The sequence below is a fragment of the Sciurus carolinensis genome, chromosome 10 (assembly GCF_902686445.1).
Source record: "Sciurus carolinensis chromosome 10, mSciCar1.2, whole genome shotgun sequence".
In the NCBI taxonomy this organism is placed as follows: Eukaryota; Metazoa; Chordata; class Mammalia; order Rodentia; family Sciuridae; genus Sciurus; species Sciurus carolinensis.
The window spans coordinates 134,960,119-134,978,376 of NC_062222.1; the positions used below are offsets into that span (position 1 = coordinate 134,960,119).

Here is an 18,258-nt window from a genome sequence, read left to right on the forward strand (position 1 = left end):
TCTAGATTTGGCCCACAGGCCATAGTTGGTTGATCTTTCCTCTAGGCAATGATTAAGGCCCTGTTACAGATGGACTAGGATAATATTCCTGTCATGGGTCTGCTGTCACAGGGCATCACTTCTTTTTGTTCCTTCTTCATCTTGATCACTGCCACCACCATCACCCCCAATTACTGGCAAAACTTACTGAGCTCTTACTAAGTGCAGGGTCCTGAGTTAGAGGTAATGGATATAAAGAGGTAAAAGAGGCAGTCCTCTCCTTACCAATCTTAGAATTTGGAAGGGGTGAGAGGGCTAAGTTACAATAATATAAGGTGCATTCTTCAATTACCAGGTAAGTATTATGATATTATGTACTATAAAAGGAGAAGAAATGCAGCAGAATGTTGATCTTTTGTACTGACATCAGGAAGCAATTAATAAATAACTCAAGATCTGCCTGGACATGGATCAAGGCAGTGTTTCCTGAGATGCACTGACCAACTGTCCGCACAGCCATGCTCCATGGCAGGCAGGGCTGGGAAAGGCCTCCTGTTCCCTCAGAAAGATGTAATCAAGGCACAGTGTAAGAGGCAGCATGAAGACTGAGAACTCTGAACACTAAGTGTTTCTCAAACCTGTCTGACCATGGCAATAACTGAACCTATGTAAGTTTTAGGTGAGACCTAACAAGTAACCCCTACAGAGGTCACCAGGGTTTCCCCAGAGCACCTGCCTTCCAGAGTCATAGTCCATGTGCTCCACACCAGCTCGGAGCCACACAATGGCCTCAGCAGCCGCTGTGCACAACCTGCTTGATGGTGGGAGAAACTGTCACCTCCTGCTGAGGTCTCTCCTTCTCAGTTCTCCCTTGACACGGGGAAAGCAGCCCAAAGTTCCCATGTCTAAGGACATTGGTGTACTAGTGCAAGGTAAGTGTTTGGAGGATGGGCCAAAAGAGCAGACACAAGACCCCCAAAATAGCGATCAGTGTGACAGGTGCCACCGTCCCTTCAGAAGTGAAATGCCTAGAGGAAGGATGAAGTATCTACATCTATGGACAACGGCACTCACATTTAAAAACAGTCATGGTTGGAAAAATGCAGAAAGGTCAACTGACATTAGTTGTAGCTTAATGAACAAAGTACTTTCAACCAGTCTGGCATGAGAGCCCTTTGGTATGGTAGATTAACACAATATCACCATCCTACGAAGATAATTTCAGCATGTAAAAATTTCTCTTCCTATAGTGTAAAAAAGATTAAATAACCACATTGTTCCTTAACCAACAAAAATGTTTTTCTTTCTTTGAAACTACAACAAACATAAGAGTAACAATAATGCCATAAAATCTAAGCAGTCAGATTTCTCAAATCAATTTCATAAGAACAACTTTTTAAAACAACCAGTGAGGGCTGGGGTTGTGGCTTAGTGGCAGAGCACTTGCCTAGCACATGCAAGGCACTGGTTCGATTCTCAGCACCACATAAAAATAAAGAAAATAAAGGTCCATTGCCAACAAAAAAAAGTATTAAAAAAAAAAATAAAACAACCAGTGACAATCAAAAGAAAATGAAAACAAAGAACCCACCAATGTGACTTGACAATGCACCAATTCCACTGCTGACTTCCCAAGAGGACAGGCATTGTGCTGTAGAACGTGTGGCACAGGGACATACAAGCTAGTGGCAGCTGTTCAGAGACAATGTGCTACAACTGACCATGACTAGCACACATAGCACCCACAAGAAGAGCCACAGCTCTGTCTGAGGAGTTGCAAGAGATCTGACAGAGCACGCATTCTTTTCTGGGGCAAGAAGGATGAATAGGAGTTTGTTTGCCAGATGAATTGGGGTGGGGGTGTGGGAAACAGTGAACGTAAGCATGCGTGAAAGGCACTCTGGGCAGAGAAACCAGCAAGCATTAAGGCCCAAGAGCCTCAAACAGCAAGGCCTCTTTAGAAAAAGAGTTGTGGCAGGGCCTGGCAGAGCATGTGGCACTGGGGACTGACTAAGAAACATAGCTGGGGTGCAGTTGTTGGGGATCCCAAAGCCTGCTGTGCCTGGGCTGTGAGACACAGCAAGCAAGGGAGTGGGGACCCACATGAGTGCTTCAGGCAGAGCCCATCTGCCTCAAAGTGAGGAATTAGGGGAGAGGGCTGGACTGCACTGTGAGGGGCACAAGGCTCGTTCCCTCCAGGTCTTGGGTACAGAGTAACGGGCATAGGGCAGCGAGCTGGCAGGAAATGGTGTTGCACGTCACTGTCTCCATGACAGTACTTCCCACCTAACTAATTTTAATTTGTATTTTTAGTTGCAACCTCTGCCCAGAGCAGGTGGGAGAGCAGTAAAAGCCTCTTACTTATTCTCCTGCACCTATTGGGTCTCCACCTGGCACCGTGCAATGACATCTGCCGCTCCGCCCTGGTATCACGAGATGAGTGGTCACCTTCCTGCCTTGAGGGTCAATCACACACCATCAGAGTCTGACCTGCTCCCCATGACCTGCTTGGGCAAACTGGTCTCTGCCTGGGGCACTCTGCTCACCCGCTCCCCACCAAACCTGGACTGCCTGCTTCCTGGAATTCCCTACCTGGGCTAGTCACAGCCAACATGAATCCACTGCTTGAAAATCTGTCCAATTACTCAGAATCAAACTGCAGTTCAGTGGGCAGCTAACCCAAATTTGCTGAGCCCCTGATTCCTCATCTATAAAATGAGGTACTAATATTTACTAATAAAGTGGTTGCAAGGATTACACGAGATAAATTAACATACTGCCTGGCAAGTGGTTAAGTACTTGATGGTACAGGACAATGCAAACTAACGTTTATTAACTCACTCCAAGTATTTTTCCTGTATCAATTCCTTTTCTTCCCACAATAACCCTACAAGAAGATAGGTACTATTAGTTTTCTCATGGTACAGGCAAGGAAACTAAGGTACAGAAAAATTAAGCAATCTGCTCCAAGTCACACAGCTGGAAAGTGCAGGAAGGACTCCAGTGCAGGCTGCCTGGTAGCACCTGGGGTCCTGGGCTCTGTGCTTACACTCGAGCCACTTCCCTCTCTGGACTCCCTGCTGGCCTCACTGATTCTGACACATCCTGATGAAATCAGCTAATTTTTCAAGCTTTTTTATTTTTTATTGTAAACAAATGGGATACATGTTGTTTCTGTTTGTACATGGAGTAACAGCATACCATTTGCATATTCATACATTTACATAGAGTAATGATGTTTGATTCATATCCCAAGGAGTGGGATAGTTGGGTCAAATGGTAGGTCCATTCCAAGTTTTCTAAGGAATCTCCACACTGCTTTCCAGAGTGGCTGCACTAATTTGCAGCCCCACCAGCAATGTATGAGTGTACCTTTTTCCCCACATCCTCGCCAACACCTGTTGTTGCTTGTATTCTTGATAATCGTCATTCTAATTGGGGTGAGATGGAATCTTAGGGTAGTTTTGATTTGCATTTCTCTTATTACTAAAGATGGTGAACATTTTTTCATGTTTGTTGATTGCTTGTAGATCTTCTTCTGTGAAGTGTCTGTTCATATCCTTAGCCCATTTGTTGATTGGGTTATTTGTATTCTTGGTGTAAAGAGTTTTCTGAGTTCTTTATATATTCTGGAAATTAGTGCTCTATCTGAAGTATGAGTGGCAAAGATATTCTTTTTCAAGCTTTTATAGCAGCCCAGCCTGCCTCTAAGCTCCCGGAGGGCAGAGACTTACTTTATTTATTGCTTCTCTCAAACTGCCCTCTTGGTACATTACATAACAGGAACCAACTGCTGACAGATAACTTGCCTGATCTACTTCCTGTCATCCCCCAATGCATCTATCCATTGACATTTGCAATTGTTTGACAAGTGTGCGTAGAGGAATTCATATGGGGGGCCTCAGACTGCCATCCTTGGAAGGACCTGCTTGCAAGGCTAGCCCTTGGTGGCATCAAAAGACTGCGCTTTCAGAGAGTTATACCATCCTAGATGAGAAGAGCAGCTCCTTGTGACTGAGCTGGGTGCAAATAATGTGAGCTGAAGGGGCTGTGCCGCCAACCCCTGCTTTCCTGCTGGGCATCTGGAGTTCTGATATTATTGCCAGGGAGAAGGTGCCATGTGACCAAGTGCCAATAAAATCCCTGGGCAGTGAGTTTGCGCATGAGCTTCCCTGGTAGAGAACACTTCACCCACTGTCATGCGTCATGTGCTGTGACTCCATTAGGAAGTATCCTGGAAGCTCACCCCTGATCTCATAAGGATTTTGTCTCCCTCTGATGTTCCTCTCTGTATCTATTCAGTGTGAGAAACCAGTCATGAGCAGAGCTGCAAGCCAAGTCCTGTGGGTCCTCCCAGTGACTCACTGGACCAGAGAGCAGCATCAGGGGCCCCTGACACAATGTGAGAAAATCTGTCCCAAAATGTTACGTCATACTGTCTTCTCAAAATGTCCTAGATATTTCCAAAGTTAGTTGAGAAGGCTCAAGATTTGGAGCACAGACACAGTACTCATTGATGTTTTTTCTTTTTCTTATTGTTCCGGAGCATTGAACCACTGAGTTACACTCCCAGTCCTTTTTATTTTGAGACAGGGTCCTGCGACATTGCTGAGGCTGGCCTTGAACTTGCAATCCTTTTGCCTCGGTCTCCCTAGCCACTGAAATTATAGGCGTGTCACCACACCCGGCCCACAGATGTTTCTCAATCTCTACAGCGGGCACAGCTGCTGCAATGGATGTCACCATGCACGTGCTGCACTCCAGGAGGCCGTGTGCAGCCCCAAGGGAAGGTGGACGGATGCACACAGAAACACTGGTGCCTGGCTCTGCCGCTTCCTGGCTGTGTGGCCTCCCTCGGACAAGTCACTTAACTTACCATGGCTTCAGTGTCTGCACCTGCAGAAGGGGGCTCAGAACAGTGCCTACATGAAACGGGTGCTGGGCTTGAAATCAGGTGTGTGCTCGGGGCACATGGCATCTCATAAGTACATGGCCAGTCTGGCCTCACAGGTGGGCACTGGTCACTGTACCAAGCTCCTCCCTTGGGAAAACCCGTACAGAGATAACAAGGAGGGTGTGGAGACAGACTAGGGTCAAATGGCTACAAGTGGCTAGCCTCACAGAACAATTAAGAAGAAAACTGGCAAGAGCACAAATTTCACATCAATCCCGCTCAGCTACCTTCAGACTGTGGTGAGTCACCAACCTGTTCACCCTCAGCTGCGGACAGCAATAGTACCTGTGAGCCAACAGAGTGCCTAGCACAGTGCCTGGCACACAGTCAGCCCAAAGGAAGCACTAGCTATGCATTTTGTGAAGTAATCCAAGCTCAGCACACAGCACAGAGGAAGTGCTCTGTGAACCGGAGTTACCACTATTATCAGTAGTGTTAACTGGGAAACACCAGCAGAGGCCATACTTACAATCTCTTCTTATCCACCACTCGTTTAACTCGGATGGCTCTTTGTTCTGAGTAAAGTTTACACACTCCTGTTGAAAGGAAAATACCAGAACAGAGACCACTTAAAATGGCTTCTCAGGCAAAGGTATCATTAAATATAATGAGACACTACCGTCTTGAGCTAGCCAAGCTGAATACTGAATTCCTCTATTGTGAATGGCCACATTTGACCTTTAAGGGAAGATGAAATACTTTTTAAGTAATCTTGAATGAAATCCAGAACAGCAGTCCTGTGCTCCTTCACTTGCTGGGAATGTATCTCCTTGAGGGCTGTAACAGAAAAGAATAACATTCAGGCTTCTGTATTCAATGATCCTAAAAACAATGCATCAGATTCCTCTTTATTAAAGGTATTTTTAAAAACAGCACCACAGAGCAAGTCTTGTGTGAGACTGTTTTTAAGAGTAAGATTTATTAGGCTCTGCCAGATGAAAAATTAAAGCCATAGGAGAACTGTAGTCAAATAATTCAGGGCTTATGACAGCACTTAGGGACGGACAGTCCCTGAGGCAGTCCCTTCTCAAGTGCTGACCCCGTGTGTACTGCCGGTATCAGTGCCCACACCGACCTTGAAATCGTGCCTAAACCAAACCCACTTCTTAACGCCCCTCTCGGGCCCACGCTGTTCTTCAGTTTGGAAGCCCCAGTTCTTCCCCAGCTCTCACTCCAAGGGCCCCTTAATGCTGAGGAGAACTATTCTCTCCAGAAACAAGTCACAAAGATGCCTTTCCTGTGTGGACTGCCACACACAAGTCTGGCAGAAAGACTTAGCAGACTAAAGTTTGTGACCCTGAGTTTGGTAAGACAACTGCCACTCCTGGAGAGGAGGAGTGCCTGCTGTGTGCACACTGAGTGAGCAGCTACACTGCCACACTGTGCAGGGCCAGGGCCAGTTTCTTCCACACGAAGAAACTCAGGTTCAGAGGTCATGAGGAGCCTCAGGTCCCATAGTTTTGTACTTAATTGCTGGTTTTAGTATGTTCATATACATTTTCTAGATATCTCAATAAATGCATGTCCTTAAGGGCAGAGGCAAAGTTCATAAACATACCATAGGGCTGTAGACCCGAGACCCACATGAGGGATTCAGGGATTCTATGGAACTGTATAAAATTTTGTGTGTATGTACATTTTCTTGAAATGTCTACAGCTTTCATCAGACTCCCCTGATGGCCCATCACCTCTCATGGAAGCTTCCCCGACAGAAGTCTGTGTCATGAACACACGGCATCTGGACACTTGGAACTCTATACCACTTCATGTACTCTATCTGTCTAAAAAATTTAAAAAGCAGTGGGAAGACATATCTTGAGAAGTCATCCCAGTGTTGCCTCAACCAGAATGAGACTCAGCAAGGATGAGGTGACAATGGCCCTCTGGTGCCACACTCAGCTCTAAGTATGCTACAGGAATCTAGCTCAGTTCTCATAGCAACACTGAGATACTTCCTCTAATGATCTGCATTTTACAGGGGGAGAAACTGAGGCCCACAAAGATTCAGAGACTTGTCTGAGGCCACACAGATCAAAGGTGACTGAGCTGGGACGCATTCCTCAGCAGCCATGGCTAAGCGCCTCCTCTGGACTGCACAGCAGTGTGACACCAGCTTACCGTTGACAGGCAGGCGGAGCTTGAACTACTCCTGCTTTATCATACACACACCATCCAACCTGCCCCGGAAACTGCCACACACCACAGCACTCACGTAAGTCACACAGTCACACACACACACACACACACACACACACACACACACACACACATGCTTGTACACATACAATCTGCCTTTTCTGACCCTGGCCGTTTAGTAAATTTCTGGTTCTGTTTGGAGAGGCCCATCCATCTCCTTCCTCCCATCTGTTTAACCTGATTGGTGGCCTTTTTGTGATTTTTAATGGGTTAGGTTAAAACACACCGAGAAAAATTCTGGGGCTCGGGCTGTGGCTCAGTGTAGAGTGCTTCCCTAGCATGTGAGGCACTGGGTTCAATCCTCAGAACCACACAAAAATAAACAGAGGTATTGTGTTCATATACAACAACAACAACAACAACAAATTTAAAAAAAGAAAAAATTTGAAGTTTTAAACCCTGGGTCTCAGTGAGAACCTAGGAGGGACTGTGAGTGGTTGCTCCTCATGGATCCTGTCACTATCTGACACAGGCATGGCTGGCTGTGTGTGTCTTTCAGAGCATTTACCTTCTGTCCTGAGTTGCTGAATTGCTTCTGAACAGGTCCTCATGAATATCTGGGCGTCCTGGTCTATCTGGTCTCGTTCCGCATCTGTCATCCTCCCATATTCAGACATGATATGACTAAATAAGGAGAGGAAGAAAATAAGAGGGCAGCAGCAAATGACGACCCTGGGCAGTGTGGGTGGGGAAGGAAGAGCTTCTGTGATCCAGTGACACCGAGGCTGAGACCTGGAGGAGGAGGAGGAACTGGCTGTGCTGAGAGGCGGGGCGGAAGGACCTAGAAGGTGGAACATGAAGGCTGTGAGGTAGAAAAAGCTCCCACTGAATAGCCCCCACTGAAGCAGGCCAGTTGAGGGAGGGAGAGACAGAGCATGGGGCGGTTTAGGTGGGCGCCCACAGGGCTTGGAAAGAACAGAGGGCTTGACTTTGAGAACAATGGGGTGGCTCCAAGATGGCCGAGTGTAACCCAATGACTGGCAGTTCACCCTGGTGCTGCCTGGAGAATAGGGCGGGGAATGGGTATGGGGTCCTTGAAATACATGTGAGAAGCTGGTTTGGGCTGCAAATCTTCAATGTTGACAAGCAGTCTTCTCAACTCACAATAAAAGCGCTTTTAGAAACAAATTTCATTTCCCTTGATATTAAATTAACCATCCTAAAATTACCACTTTCACTTATACAGCACCTTGAAAACATGGTAGTTTCATCACACTGCTCATGGTTACAAGAGCTGGGCAGGAGTGGCAGCATCCTTAGTAGTAGCGATGCTGCTCAGCCCAGTCGAACACTCTGGACTCCACAGCTGAAATCCAGAATCATAAAACGGCAAGTTAAAGGGACCTTACATACATATGTGTAGGTGCCAGCCACCAATTCTCTCTGAGGACAAGACGCCAGTCCCGGTCATCCTATGCCTACCTGCTGCTCGCCCCCTCAGCCACTTCACACCGGTCACTTACTGAGCTGCATGCAGCAGGGCAAGCAGGCTCCTGCTTCATCGTGAACTGGGCCTCTGCTTGGATGGCTGCCCCCAGGCCAGTGTCCCTGACTGCTCCCCAGGTTCCCCACAGCACTCGTCCAACATTTTCTCACCTGTGCAGGCTAGATTATTGTCTCTCGGTGCTGAAGCTGCCCTTCACTTTCTCTGCTTTGTGATATGGAAGTTGGAACTCTGAAACCCTACTGGTACTTTACTACCACCTGTTCCTTATCCTAGTTTATTTTTCTTTATTGTTTATTATTCCCTGAAATAGTAAGTATTCATGTCTCTCTACTCAGCAGAATGCAAGCTTCATGAAACAAGGACTGTGTGTGTCTGGTCCGCTTTTGTTTCCCTAACACCTAAAAAGGTGCCTGGCACACAGTGGGTGCATTAATGTGAGCCAAGTCCTTACTATATGCCACATGCTGTTCTCAGTGTCTTAAAGGTATTTTATGTACACACTTAATTCTCACAATTTATTCATTCATTCACTTATATACTGGACCTACACACGTCAGGCACTGGGTCAGGGGCCAGGGGCTCTAAGCTAAGCAAATCTCGGGACCAACCCCCACAGAGAGTACTGAACTATAGGAGTGACTGACACAGAAACAGGGAGTGCAAGGAACTGTGGTGAGTGGCCCTGGTGTGGAAGTGGACCTGGAATCCAAAGTGGGAGTGGCCAGTTCATATGGGGAAAGGAAGGCACCCACAGAACACAGCAGCAAGGATCAGCTACAGAATTCCCAACCTTCAGGTGGTAGTCAGAATGACCATGTCACCTTGGCTCCACACCAGAGCACATCTGAGTGAAGGGAAGGCGCAAACAGGCTGGTTCCACTGAAATCAAGCAATGGCGATGGACCTCTGTGGCACACAGGATCACTTCAAAGAGGCAGTACATCACATGCATGCGGTCACTATCTCTGCACCAAATGTGTCTAGCATTATGTTAACCCTGTTTTTCTAATGAATGTGGATGGTGTTATGATGAATAAGTATATATGTATTTTAAATTATTACTCTGCAATAGTTGTTACTCCAGTATCAAGAGGTTTTCCAAAAACAGTGATCATACAAAATACAAATACTCCACTGTCAACTGAATCGGCGTCCCTACAATACCAAAGCTGAGATCACTGGTGTAGTCAATGGGAACAGCCTCTGAAGGATTCTGAACAGGGGGTTTTACTTTGCATGGTTCCTCTGTGGTGAATGGCCTGGAGAAAGATGAAACTCGATGCCCTCAATCATGGTCTAAGAGACCACTGCTAGAATTCAGAAAGAGCTGAAGAAAGCCTGGGCCCAGACAGTGTCCATGGGGAGTGAGGACAAATCTGAGGCCTGACTGCCTGGTACAGAGGCAGACAGGAGCAGCTTAGAGCGAGCTCTGGGTTTGCGTGAGGGCAAACAAAGCCATGGAAAACAGAAGAGGACACAGGTTTGGAAGTAAAGACGTTAAGGTGCAGGGCCACACACAGGGACTCATACACAGGAGACAGGCTGGTGGGAAGAGGATTCTAACTCAATGTTCCCATGATATTTGAAGAACAGCACTAGGTCTATGGTGGGCATTTGAAAACAGTCATCAAAGTAATGAATCTTCCTGATGATGTAGTTTCAAATTAAGTTCTAACAAAATTATTACTTTTTTAAAAAGGTTAAGTATCTGTCAAATATTTCCAAAAATATATCCTCATAGGACGTGCACAGATAAATTTATCAAAGTTTAATTTTATTTCCTTTATTATGTACAGAGAGATAATTTTATTACAGATCTCAATTTCTCTAACTATTAGACTCAATTAAAGGGAACTATGTTAGGTATCAGTTTGGATTAGGCAATTTACTTCAGGGAGAGAGGAGGAAAAAAGCTGGGTGGTAAAAGTTTATTCCCTGGTTCTGAAATTTAAAGGAACATTTATTTTTGTATTTCATTGATTAGTATGTTAAGAAAGGACAAGTTTAAAATAACAAAATACCATGAAGTTCTTCTGTCTATTAATTTAATGTACAACTTGACAGTTCCTGAGGATAGAGAAGAGAATGTTTTACACACTGTTGTGAAGGTTACTGAAAGGTATGGGTGGAAGTCATGCACTACAACCTTGTTTTTGCTATAGATATTAAATTAACAGATTAATTTCATAATGCATATTGGGCATATACTATGTATGTTATGAAATGAATCTATCCATCCAATGTGCTTTATGAAATTACACAGTTACTGTCTGGGACACAGGAACAAAATGTAGACCCTGCTTTCAATATACTGTACTACAACAGGTAACACCTAAGGTTGATATACATCTTCACACAGCATAACAAAGGCTGATGCTGTGGACACTTCTCACCATCGACACTAGCTACTTTTCTAAGGGCTTCATGTACATTTGCCTCCTGCTTCCCCAAGTTCTACGAGGTAGGTACCACTGTAAATTCCCATTTTACACATGCAGCAACTGAGGCACAGAGAGGTTACACAACTTGCAAGGCTATCCAGCAGTCATCAGCAGAGCTGGGTTGTGACCCAGGGCAGCCTACTCTGGATCTCAGATGTCACAACCCTCCCTAGGGCATCTCTCATACCATAAAAGGCAGGAGGGTTTAGAAAAGTGTGTACGTACTCTCCTGGTTAACTGGGAACAAGACCACCTATGAACTCTTCTTGAAAGGCAGATGTGGCCATGGGAGGCAAAAGCAGAATCTTGAGTTTGAAGAACAGTGTGTGATTCAAACAGGTGGACACAGGACAGGTGGAAGGGATGAGCCCTTGGTGGCCTTCAGGGAGTCAAGGAGTTTTATTCTGTGGCCAACGGAAAAGCTGAGCTTATAAAGGTAAATGCAGGAATCCCAGGCCAGAGTATTACAATGTATTAAGGGGAAAGAAAAAAGTTACTGTGACATACAGTACAAGGGCCACAAATCTAAGCCTGGGCTGAAGATAGTTCAGAAGCAAGGAAATGCTACCTAGGGCCTCATAAGCTCAAGTGAGGAAAGACTGGTGTCGGCAAAGACTGCAGAGCAGACTGTCTTCATTATTGAGTGCTCAGAAATACTTGTCTGCTTGGGTCTTATTTATCTGATTCTTTTTGTTTTAATCTTCTCAGGGCTACCAGGCAAACCTGGCCCATGGAAGAAGGTCAGGAGTAGAGGCCACGAGAGAAGAAACAGTTGGAGTCAGAGCTGATGTGGCCAGTAGCAGATAAGCAGCAGTGCGGACAAGCTCTCCAGCAAGGCGAGTGTAGGTCAAGTGGGAATCAGACAGATGGAGATGCTGTCACGACCCTAAGTTGCTCCCCAATGGCACCTGCAATGATGCTGATGTCTCTTTGCTTGCCCCTCTCCTGGATGACCATCTCACATCACACCTCCAGTCCCCTCAACTTGCCCACATCTCCTTTCCCATCTTGTGTCAGTGACTAAGCAGCTTCCAGTTTTCTGAGAAGTCCCATAAGCTCCTCCTCGCCTCCTCCTCTGGGCCCACAGACACCCCCTCTCCTGCTTCTATGGAAGCATCTCCTGGGGACAGCCACTCCCTCCACCTGGGCTAGCCCGACCCTGGCACTTCTCCTTTCTCCTTCACCACTAAGCTTAGATGAATTACTGTGTGCATCCAGTGCTTAGACTTTGTCTGTCACAGAGTGATCACTGTATGTATTTATTAGTTACTAATATCAAAATATTCCTGCCTGCTGGATATTTCCTACCTACTTACAAACATGGTGTTATTTTTTCCAACTTTAAAACCAAACCAAACCTCCAATTCCATTCCATCTCCCCTACTAGCTACTGCCCAGTTTTCTCCCCTTTTTAGTAAAATTTCTCTTAGCAATGCTTCCATTCTGGCTCCCCGCTTTCCTGGCCACTCTCTCTCGGACCTGACGCAACCAAGCTCTTAGCCTCCTCACTCTGGTGTCAGCAGTGATCACCAGCTACTGCCCAGTGCTCAGTACACACCTTACTTTCTTATTTTCCCATCGGTTCCCTCCTCCTCTTCGGCTGGTTTTCTTCTGCTGCCCTCAAGACAGCACAGGGTCCCACCCTCTTCCCTCTCCAGTTGCTTGTTTTCAGCCCTCTTAACACCTCTGAAGTCCTGACCACTTTACGATGGGCGGTTCATGGCCCGGGTCCTGCATCTCTTCACTATCTACCTGCACTTGCCACGTTGGTGCATTCACTTGTCTCATAGCTTCACACTGACAAGTCCCAAGTTTCTATTTTCAATCTAGACCTCTCCTTGACCTTGAGAGACATGTATCCAACTCCCTGTCCAACATCACAATTCAGATGTTCCATCTGTACTGCGAGTATGTCCAAATTTGAGCCTCTCCTTACACACTCCTCTAGCACCCTCCCCCTCGGTGCTGGAGGCAATTCCCACCTTTCCAGTTGCTCAGGACTCAAAACTTGGGGTCATCTGTAGCTCTTCTTTTTTTTCCCCAGTTCACATCTAACCCATCAGCATATCTTATTGGCTCTACCTTCAAAATATTCCCAGAACCTGCCTGTTCTTATCCACGGTCGCATCCACTGCTGCCTCTGTAGTGCATGCCACCAACGCCTCCCACTTGGACTGTAATGGTGGCCTCCTGTGGGGTCTGTGACTTCTGCCCCACCTCTCTTCAATCTGCTCTAATATACTGACCATGCTGATTCTGTTAGAGAGTTAGTTGAATCCTATTACTCCTTTGCACAGACCTCACAATGGCCTCTTACCAAAGAGTAAAATGCAAGGTCCTTACAAGATCCTTAAAATGAACTACAAGACCTGTGCCCTGCTGTGTCTCTGGCCTCTTCTTCACCTCTGCTCCCACACTCTGGCTCCAGTCACCCGGGTCCCCTCTAGTCCCTCAACCTTGCAGGCACGGTCCATCTCAGGACCTCAGTCTTGCTGGCTGTTTCCTCTTTCTGGGATGCTCTTTCCCCAGACACCACACAGATTGATTCCTCACTTCTTTTAGGCACTGAGTCAATGTTACCATTTTAATGAGGCCCTAACTCACCTTTACAAAACTGTACGCCTTCTGATCTTTTCTATGCCCTCCCCTCTCTCCTCCCCACACTGATACTTATCCCAACATCCAATATTAGTCTAGGTCCCCTCACACCACAAAAAAATTTAAGCTCCACCTCCACAAGGCAGGGACTATTGTCTGCCTGTTCACTGCTGTATCTGTATCACCAAAAACAATGCAGGCTGATAAATCAATAATCAAATATTTTCTGAATGAACTAAATCAATAGATAAGGCCAAACTAGAGAATGTGGCTAATGTGTGGCTACAACTGTACTCTAGTTAAGACTCTTCTGAGCTGATTCCTCACCTCCAACCCCAACGCCTATTGGTACTGCCCATCCAGAACCTCCTCTAGAACACTTAAGACACACACAGCAGGGAACACGCTCAGCCTGAGGACAGGTCCCTCTACAGGAGAAAAGGACAAGCAAAGCACAGGGCTCTTCTCCCAGTCCCCATCGGCATCCTCTCCTCCCTTGGCACGGACCCTTTCCCATTCCTACTCCACTTTCACATTTCTGGGGGGAGAACTAGGAGGAGAGGGGAAGTCCACAGTCTCTTGGGGAATTAATGTTCCTCTTCTCGGTGAACTTGAAGAGTGAGAGAAAAGCATTTCCCCATGCCAATGCTCCTTCGCACCCTGATCTACTCACCTGTCTGGCTGAACAGGGTCAAGCCACATCTGGCCTTTCTTCTCAGGGGAATCAGAGTGGTAGCAGAGGCACCATAAGCCTCACACTGTCCCTCCTAGAAACCAGCTTGTCGGAAATAGATGCTAAAGGGATCAGGGGCTCATAAATCAGAAGGGTACTCACTTCCAAGTGTACACACCCTGTGGATAGAGCAGACCTATATACGATTAATTCCAAGGACACTAGATTAACATCCTCCTACTCTATTATTTTGATTTAATGGAAACTCAGTTCAGTGAAATTGAAAAAGGTCCAAAGGTTAATTTGATAAAGCTTATTACTCAATTAAAAGGTGATGTTCCTTTAGGACACACACACACACACACACACACATACATATACACACACACATCTTTTAAATTGGAAATAGATAGTATTATTCTTCTTTCAATAGCAACAACAGAAACCAAGAAAGTTTTTCTCCTAATTGGTATGTTTTGTTGCCAGGATATTGTGGAAAAGGTACATGTACCAGAAGTGGAGAAACTATTTTTAATTAAGATCATTCAGAGATCCAGCCAGAGGCTACGTAGGTTGCATGCTGTTCTGCCTAGTAAAATGTCATTATTAAAAAAAATTAAATGGGTCAATAAAGTCTGAGCTCTACATTCTGGAAAAAATTATAGCTTCCTAATTATGTCAAACTAACAAAGTCTCCTAGGTCTAAAGGCAATATTTCTACACATATTCTTTCAATTCCAGGATTAGAGTCCAAATAAAATGTTCCTAGGAGCAGGTCAAGGCCAGCACATTGCACTGGGAGGAAGAGGTACTGAAAAAGAAAGGCTACAAACAGTCTGCTACCTGCAGAGTCTGATGGGAGGTCATGGGGTGGCCTCTGTCCCCCGGAGAGAAAGGGTCAGCAGTGGGAATGTTTCTGGTGTTTCTGTCTGGATCAGCTTCCCCAGAGTGACACCTCTCCTCTCCTCACCTCTCCCCAGTGGGAGAAGCAGGAACTTCTCTGGCACTCATGCCAAAGGAACCGGACACACACCTAGCCACCATTCCTTTCTCTCTGCTGCCACCTGTAGGCAGCAGAGATTCTGCTCTGTTCCTCTCAAAGGCTACAAAAAGACAGCCCTGCTGTCTGGGTTCCAGGAACTGTGACTGTTCAGTGGTACCAACAGCTGAGCAAGTCCACCCACCTGAGGATCACCTGAGGATCACAAGGTCACCCACCCATCTGGTAGACCTCAGATGTCTACCAACCAATGTTGAAGTTGGTAAAGATGTTGTTCTTCATCGTCTCTGACAAAGCTGATGTCACTGGTGTGACTCGCATCCTCAGTCTTTCCCTCCTCCCTCCTCCTTCTCTCCATTACCCCACCCCATAGGAAATGGTTCAATAACCCGCCTCCTCAAGTTCATGGGGTTCCAGCTTAATTACCATTTGTCAAGGGAGCTCCATGAGCCAGGAGCTCTCACACACATCTCACCTAATCCTCACATTATCCAAGTTTTATCAGAAAGAAAACAAGCACAAAGGTGTTGAACTGTATTCACTCATGTGACTAACACATGACAGAGGTGAGGCTGGAACTTAAGGTGTGGCTGCCACAAAGCCCATGTTCTTTCAGAGGGACCAAAGCCAGAGTAGAAGTGGAACTCAGAGCATGGGTTGTTAATGAACCATGGCACCAAAAAAATGCACAGAAGACCGAGTTTCTGTAACAAGGCCATGGGCTGGTCAAGACAAAGAACGCTTTAGGAATTAGAGTTCTACGTGATGCTCAAGGATGGGTAAGTGACGCGCTCGAGCCTCACAGCGAGGAGTGGAGAAGTTGGGATTGGTCCCACCTGATCCCAGACCCACAGCTGCTCCTTCCTATTGCATCTGGGAAAGGGGAGGTTTGGGCCCTCGACCAGCTGGACTGAGACAACAGAACACGGAAATATAGTGTGGAGGGCAGAGCCCAGGTTGAGGGAGCCTGCCTCAACACCACTGTTATAATCAAAACGCAATAGTGCAGTTATGAGGGTGCAGAGGTGCATGCCTGCAATTCCAATGCTAGGAGGATCGCAAGTTCAAAGTCAGCCTCAGCAACTTAGTGAGACCCTGTCTCAAAATTAAAAAAAATAAAAATAAAAAAGGGCTAGGGGTGTGGTTCAGTGGTTAAGCACTTCTAGGTTCAATCCCTGGCACCAAAAAGCAAACAAGCAGCACAGCTGCAGAATCACACCCTAGCACAGTCACTCTACTTTTCCTCTCCTGAATTTCAATCACATCGTCTCCTCTGAACCTCTTGACTACTCCTAGTGAGTATCACTCCCCTTGTTGGTCCACTTTCTGAAAAGGCCAGATATAAATACGTCAGACTTTGTGGGTCTTGGGTCTGCACAGATACTCAGCTCTGTAGTGGTGGTCCAAGTAGTCACAGACAATACGCAAACGAATGGGGTGGTTATGTGCCAATAAAACCCTGCCTAGATACTCAAATTTGAATTTCATACAATTTCTGTGTGGTCAAGTCTTATTATCATTTTTCTCCAAGCATTTAACAATGTGAGTCTACTTTCAGCCGATAGGCTGGACAGACACAGGCAGGGCTGGGCCCCATATGCGGCCCGCCAACCTCTGCTTAGAGGGAGATACTGCTTTTGGAAGACCAAATGGTCCTCTCAGATTCTCAGGCTTTCAAGGGAGCCCTGAGCCAAGCCAACATTCACAGCCTTCACCCTTCCTGACAGCTTTTCAAGGCAAAGGAAAGTTAATAATGGACTTGCATAAAAGGTCTCCACAACTGCATCTTTAACCTAAGTTGTTAGATACTGAAGAAAGGAGGTAGAAATTGACAGGTTTATAACAGTTCTGTAAAGTTTCCCAAAGTTGTTGTAGCTTCCATTTTAATGGCCCATCAAATTACTACTTAATATATATACACACCTTTAGAAATAAAATTTACACTGCCATCTAGCGTTTAACAAATCTTTTAACTGAGAGGTTAAACATAAGGTTCTCTTGGTTCTATGCATCAGAATAATTATTTTAGTGTGTTTCAAAATACAAATGAAATTTCCTATGTGAAAAGTAATTAATTAAGTAGACAAAAGTATCAGGACTTAGCTACAATTCCCCTGGGGGACTGGGGCTGTAGCTCCTTGATAGATCACTTGCCTGTCATACACTAGGCCCTGGCTGATTCCCAGTACTATAAAAAATAAAAACAAATAAAATAAAAATAAAATCACCTGAGATATAGTATTTTCTCTGTTGGAGTATTTCTATGAAGCATTTCCATTTTTGTATCTATTGATGACGTTAAGAAAATGCAGAAGATTTTTTTTTATATTTTCAAAGTTTGTGAGAGAAAAGTTTTTGAAGTATAAAATACACTTTGTTTCATACAGATGAAATCCTAAAAAGATGCTCCTAATGAGGTCGTCTCCTATATCAAACCCAATTCTTCCCCTACTCCACAAGACACACCTGGAAATGAGTTCCATGTTGAGATGCTGCGCTGGGCCAGGAGGAACGCAGAGGAGGGGAGAGCTGGGCTAGGGCCCCTCGCTGCAATGCTGCTGTCCATGTGGAGACCTGGACTCTACCCCACAAGCCATTTTGGAAGTTGTGGTCAAAAGGCTTTCTCTTTTAAAATCGACCTCGTCTTTCCAAGTGGCATTTTAGGAGGCTCACACCATTTCTCTACCTGTTCAATAAACAGTCACTAAGTGGGGAACTCCCTTTCATGCCTCTGTTTCATAAGAGGGCAGACACTGTCTCCAAAGGTCTGCCTGTGGGCTACCTTGAACTGAATTCCCTTCCTTCCATTGGTTACCAGGATAACTCCTACTCCTTCCTATATCAGCTCATGTAGCGCTTCTTCAAGGACCCTTTCCCTGACAAGGATGAATTCCTCAAAGTCACCTCCCCTCTATTTTTGCAGTACCTGTCCTATCTACAATGCTGCCTGTATTTATGAATCCTTTCACA

The 18,258-nt window shown here is 45.7% G+C and overlaps 1 protein-coding gene across 1 annotated transcript in view; it reads right to left on the bottom strand.

Moving 5' to 3' along the window:
* The window catches only part of Stx18 (syntaxin 18), a 114,800-nt gene that overhangs the window by 25,426 nt on the left and 71,116 nt on the right, over positions 1-18,258 (bottom strand). The window contains exons 3-5 of the mRNA XM_047566106.1: positions 7,638-7,753; positions 5,633-5,710; positions 5,403-5,469 (exon numbers count right to left, since the gene is read on the bottom strand). Of these exons, the coding sequence (XP_047422062.1) occupies positions 5,403-5,469; positions 5,633-5,710; positions 7,638-7,753 (261 nt within the window). The remainder of the gene's footprint in view (positions 1-5,402; positions 5,470-5,632; positions 5,711-7,637; positions 7,754-18,258) is intronic.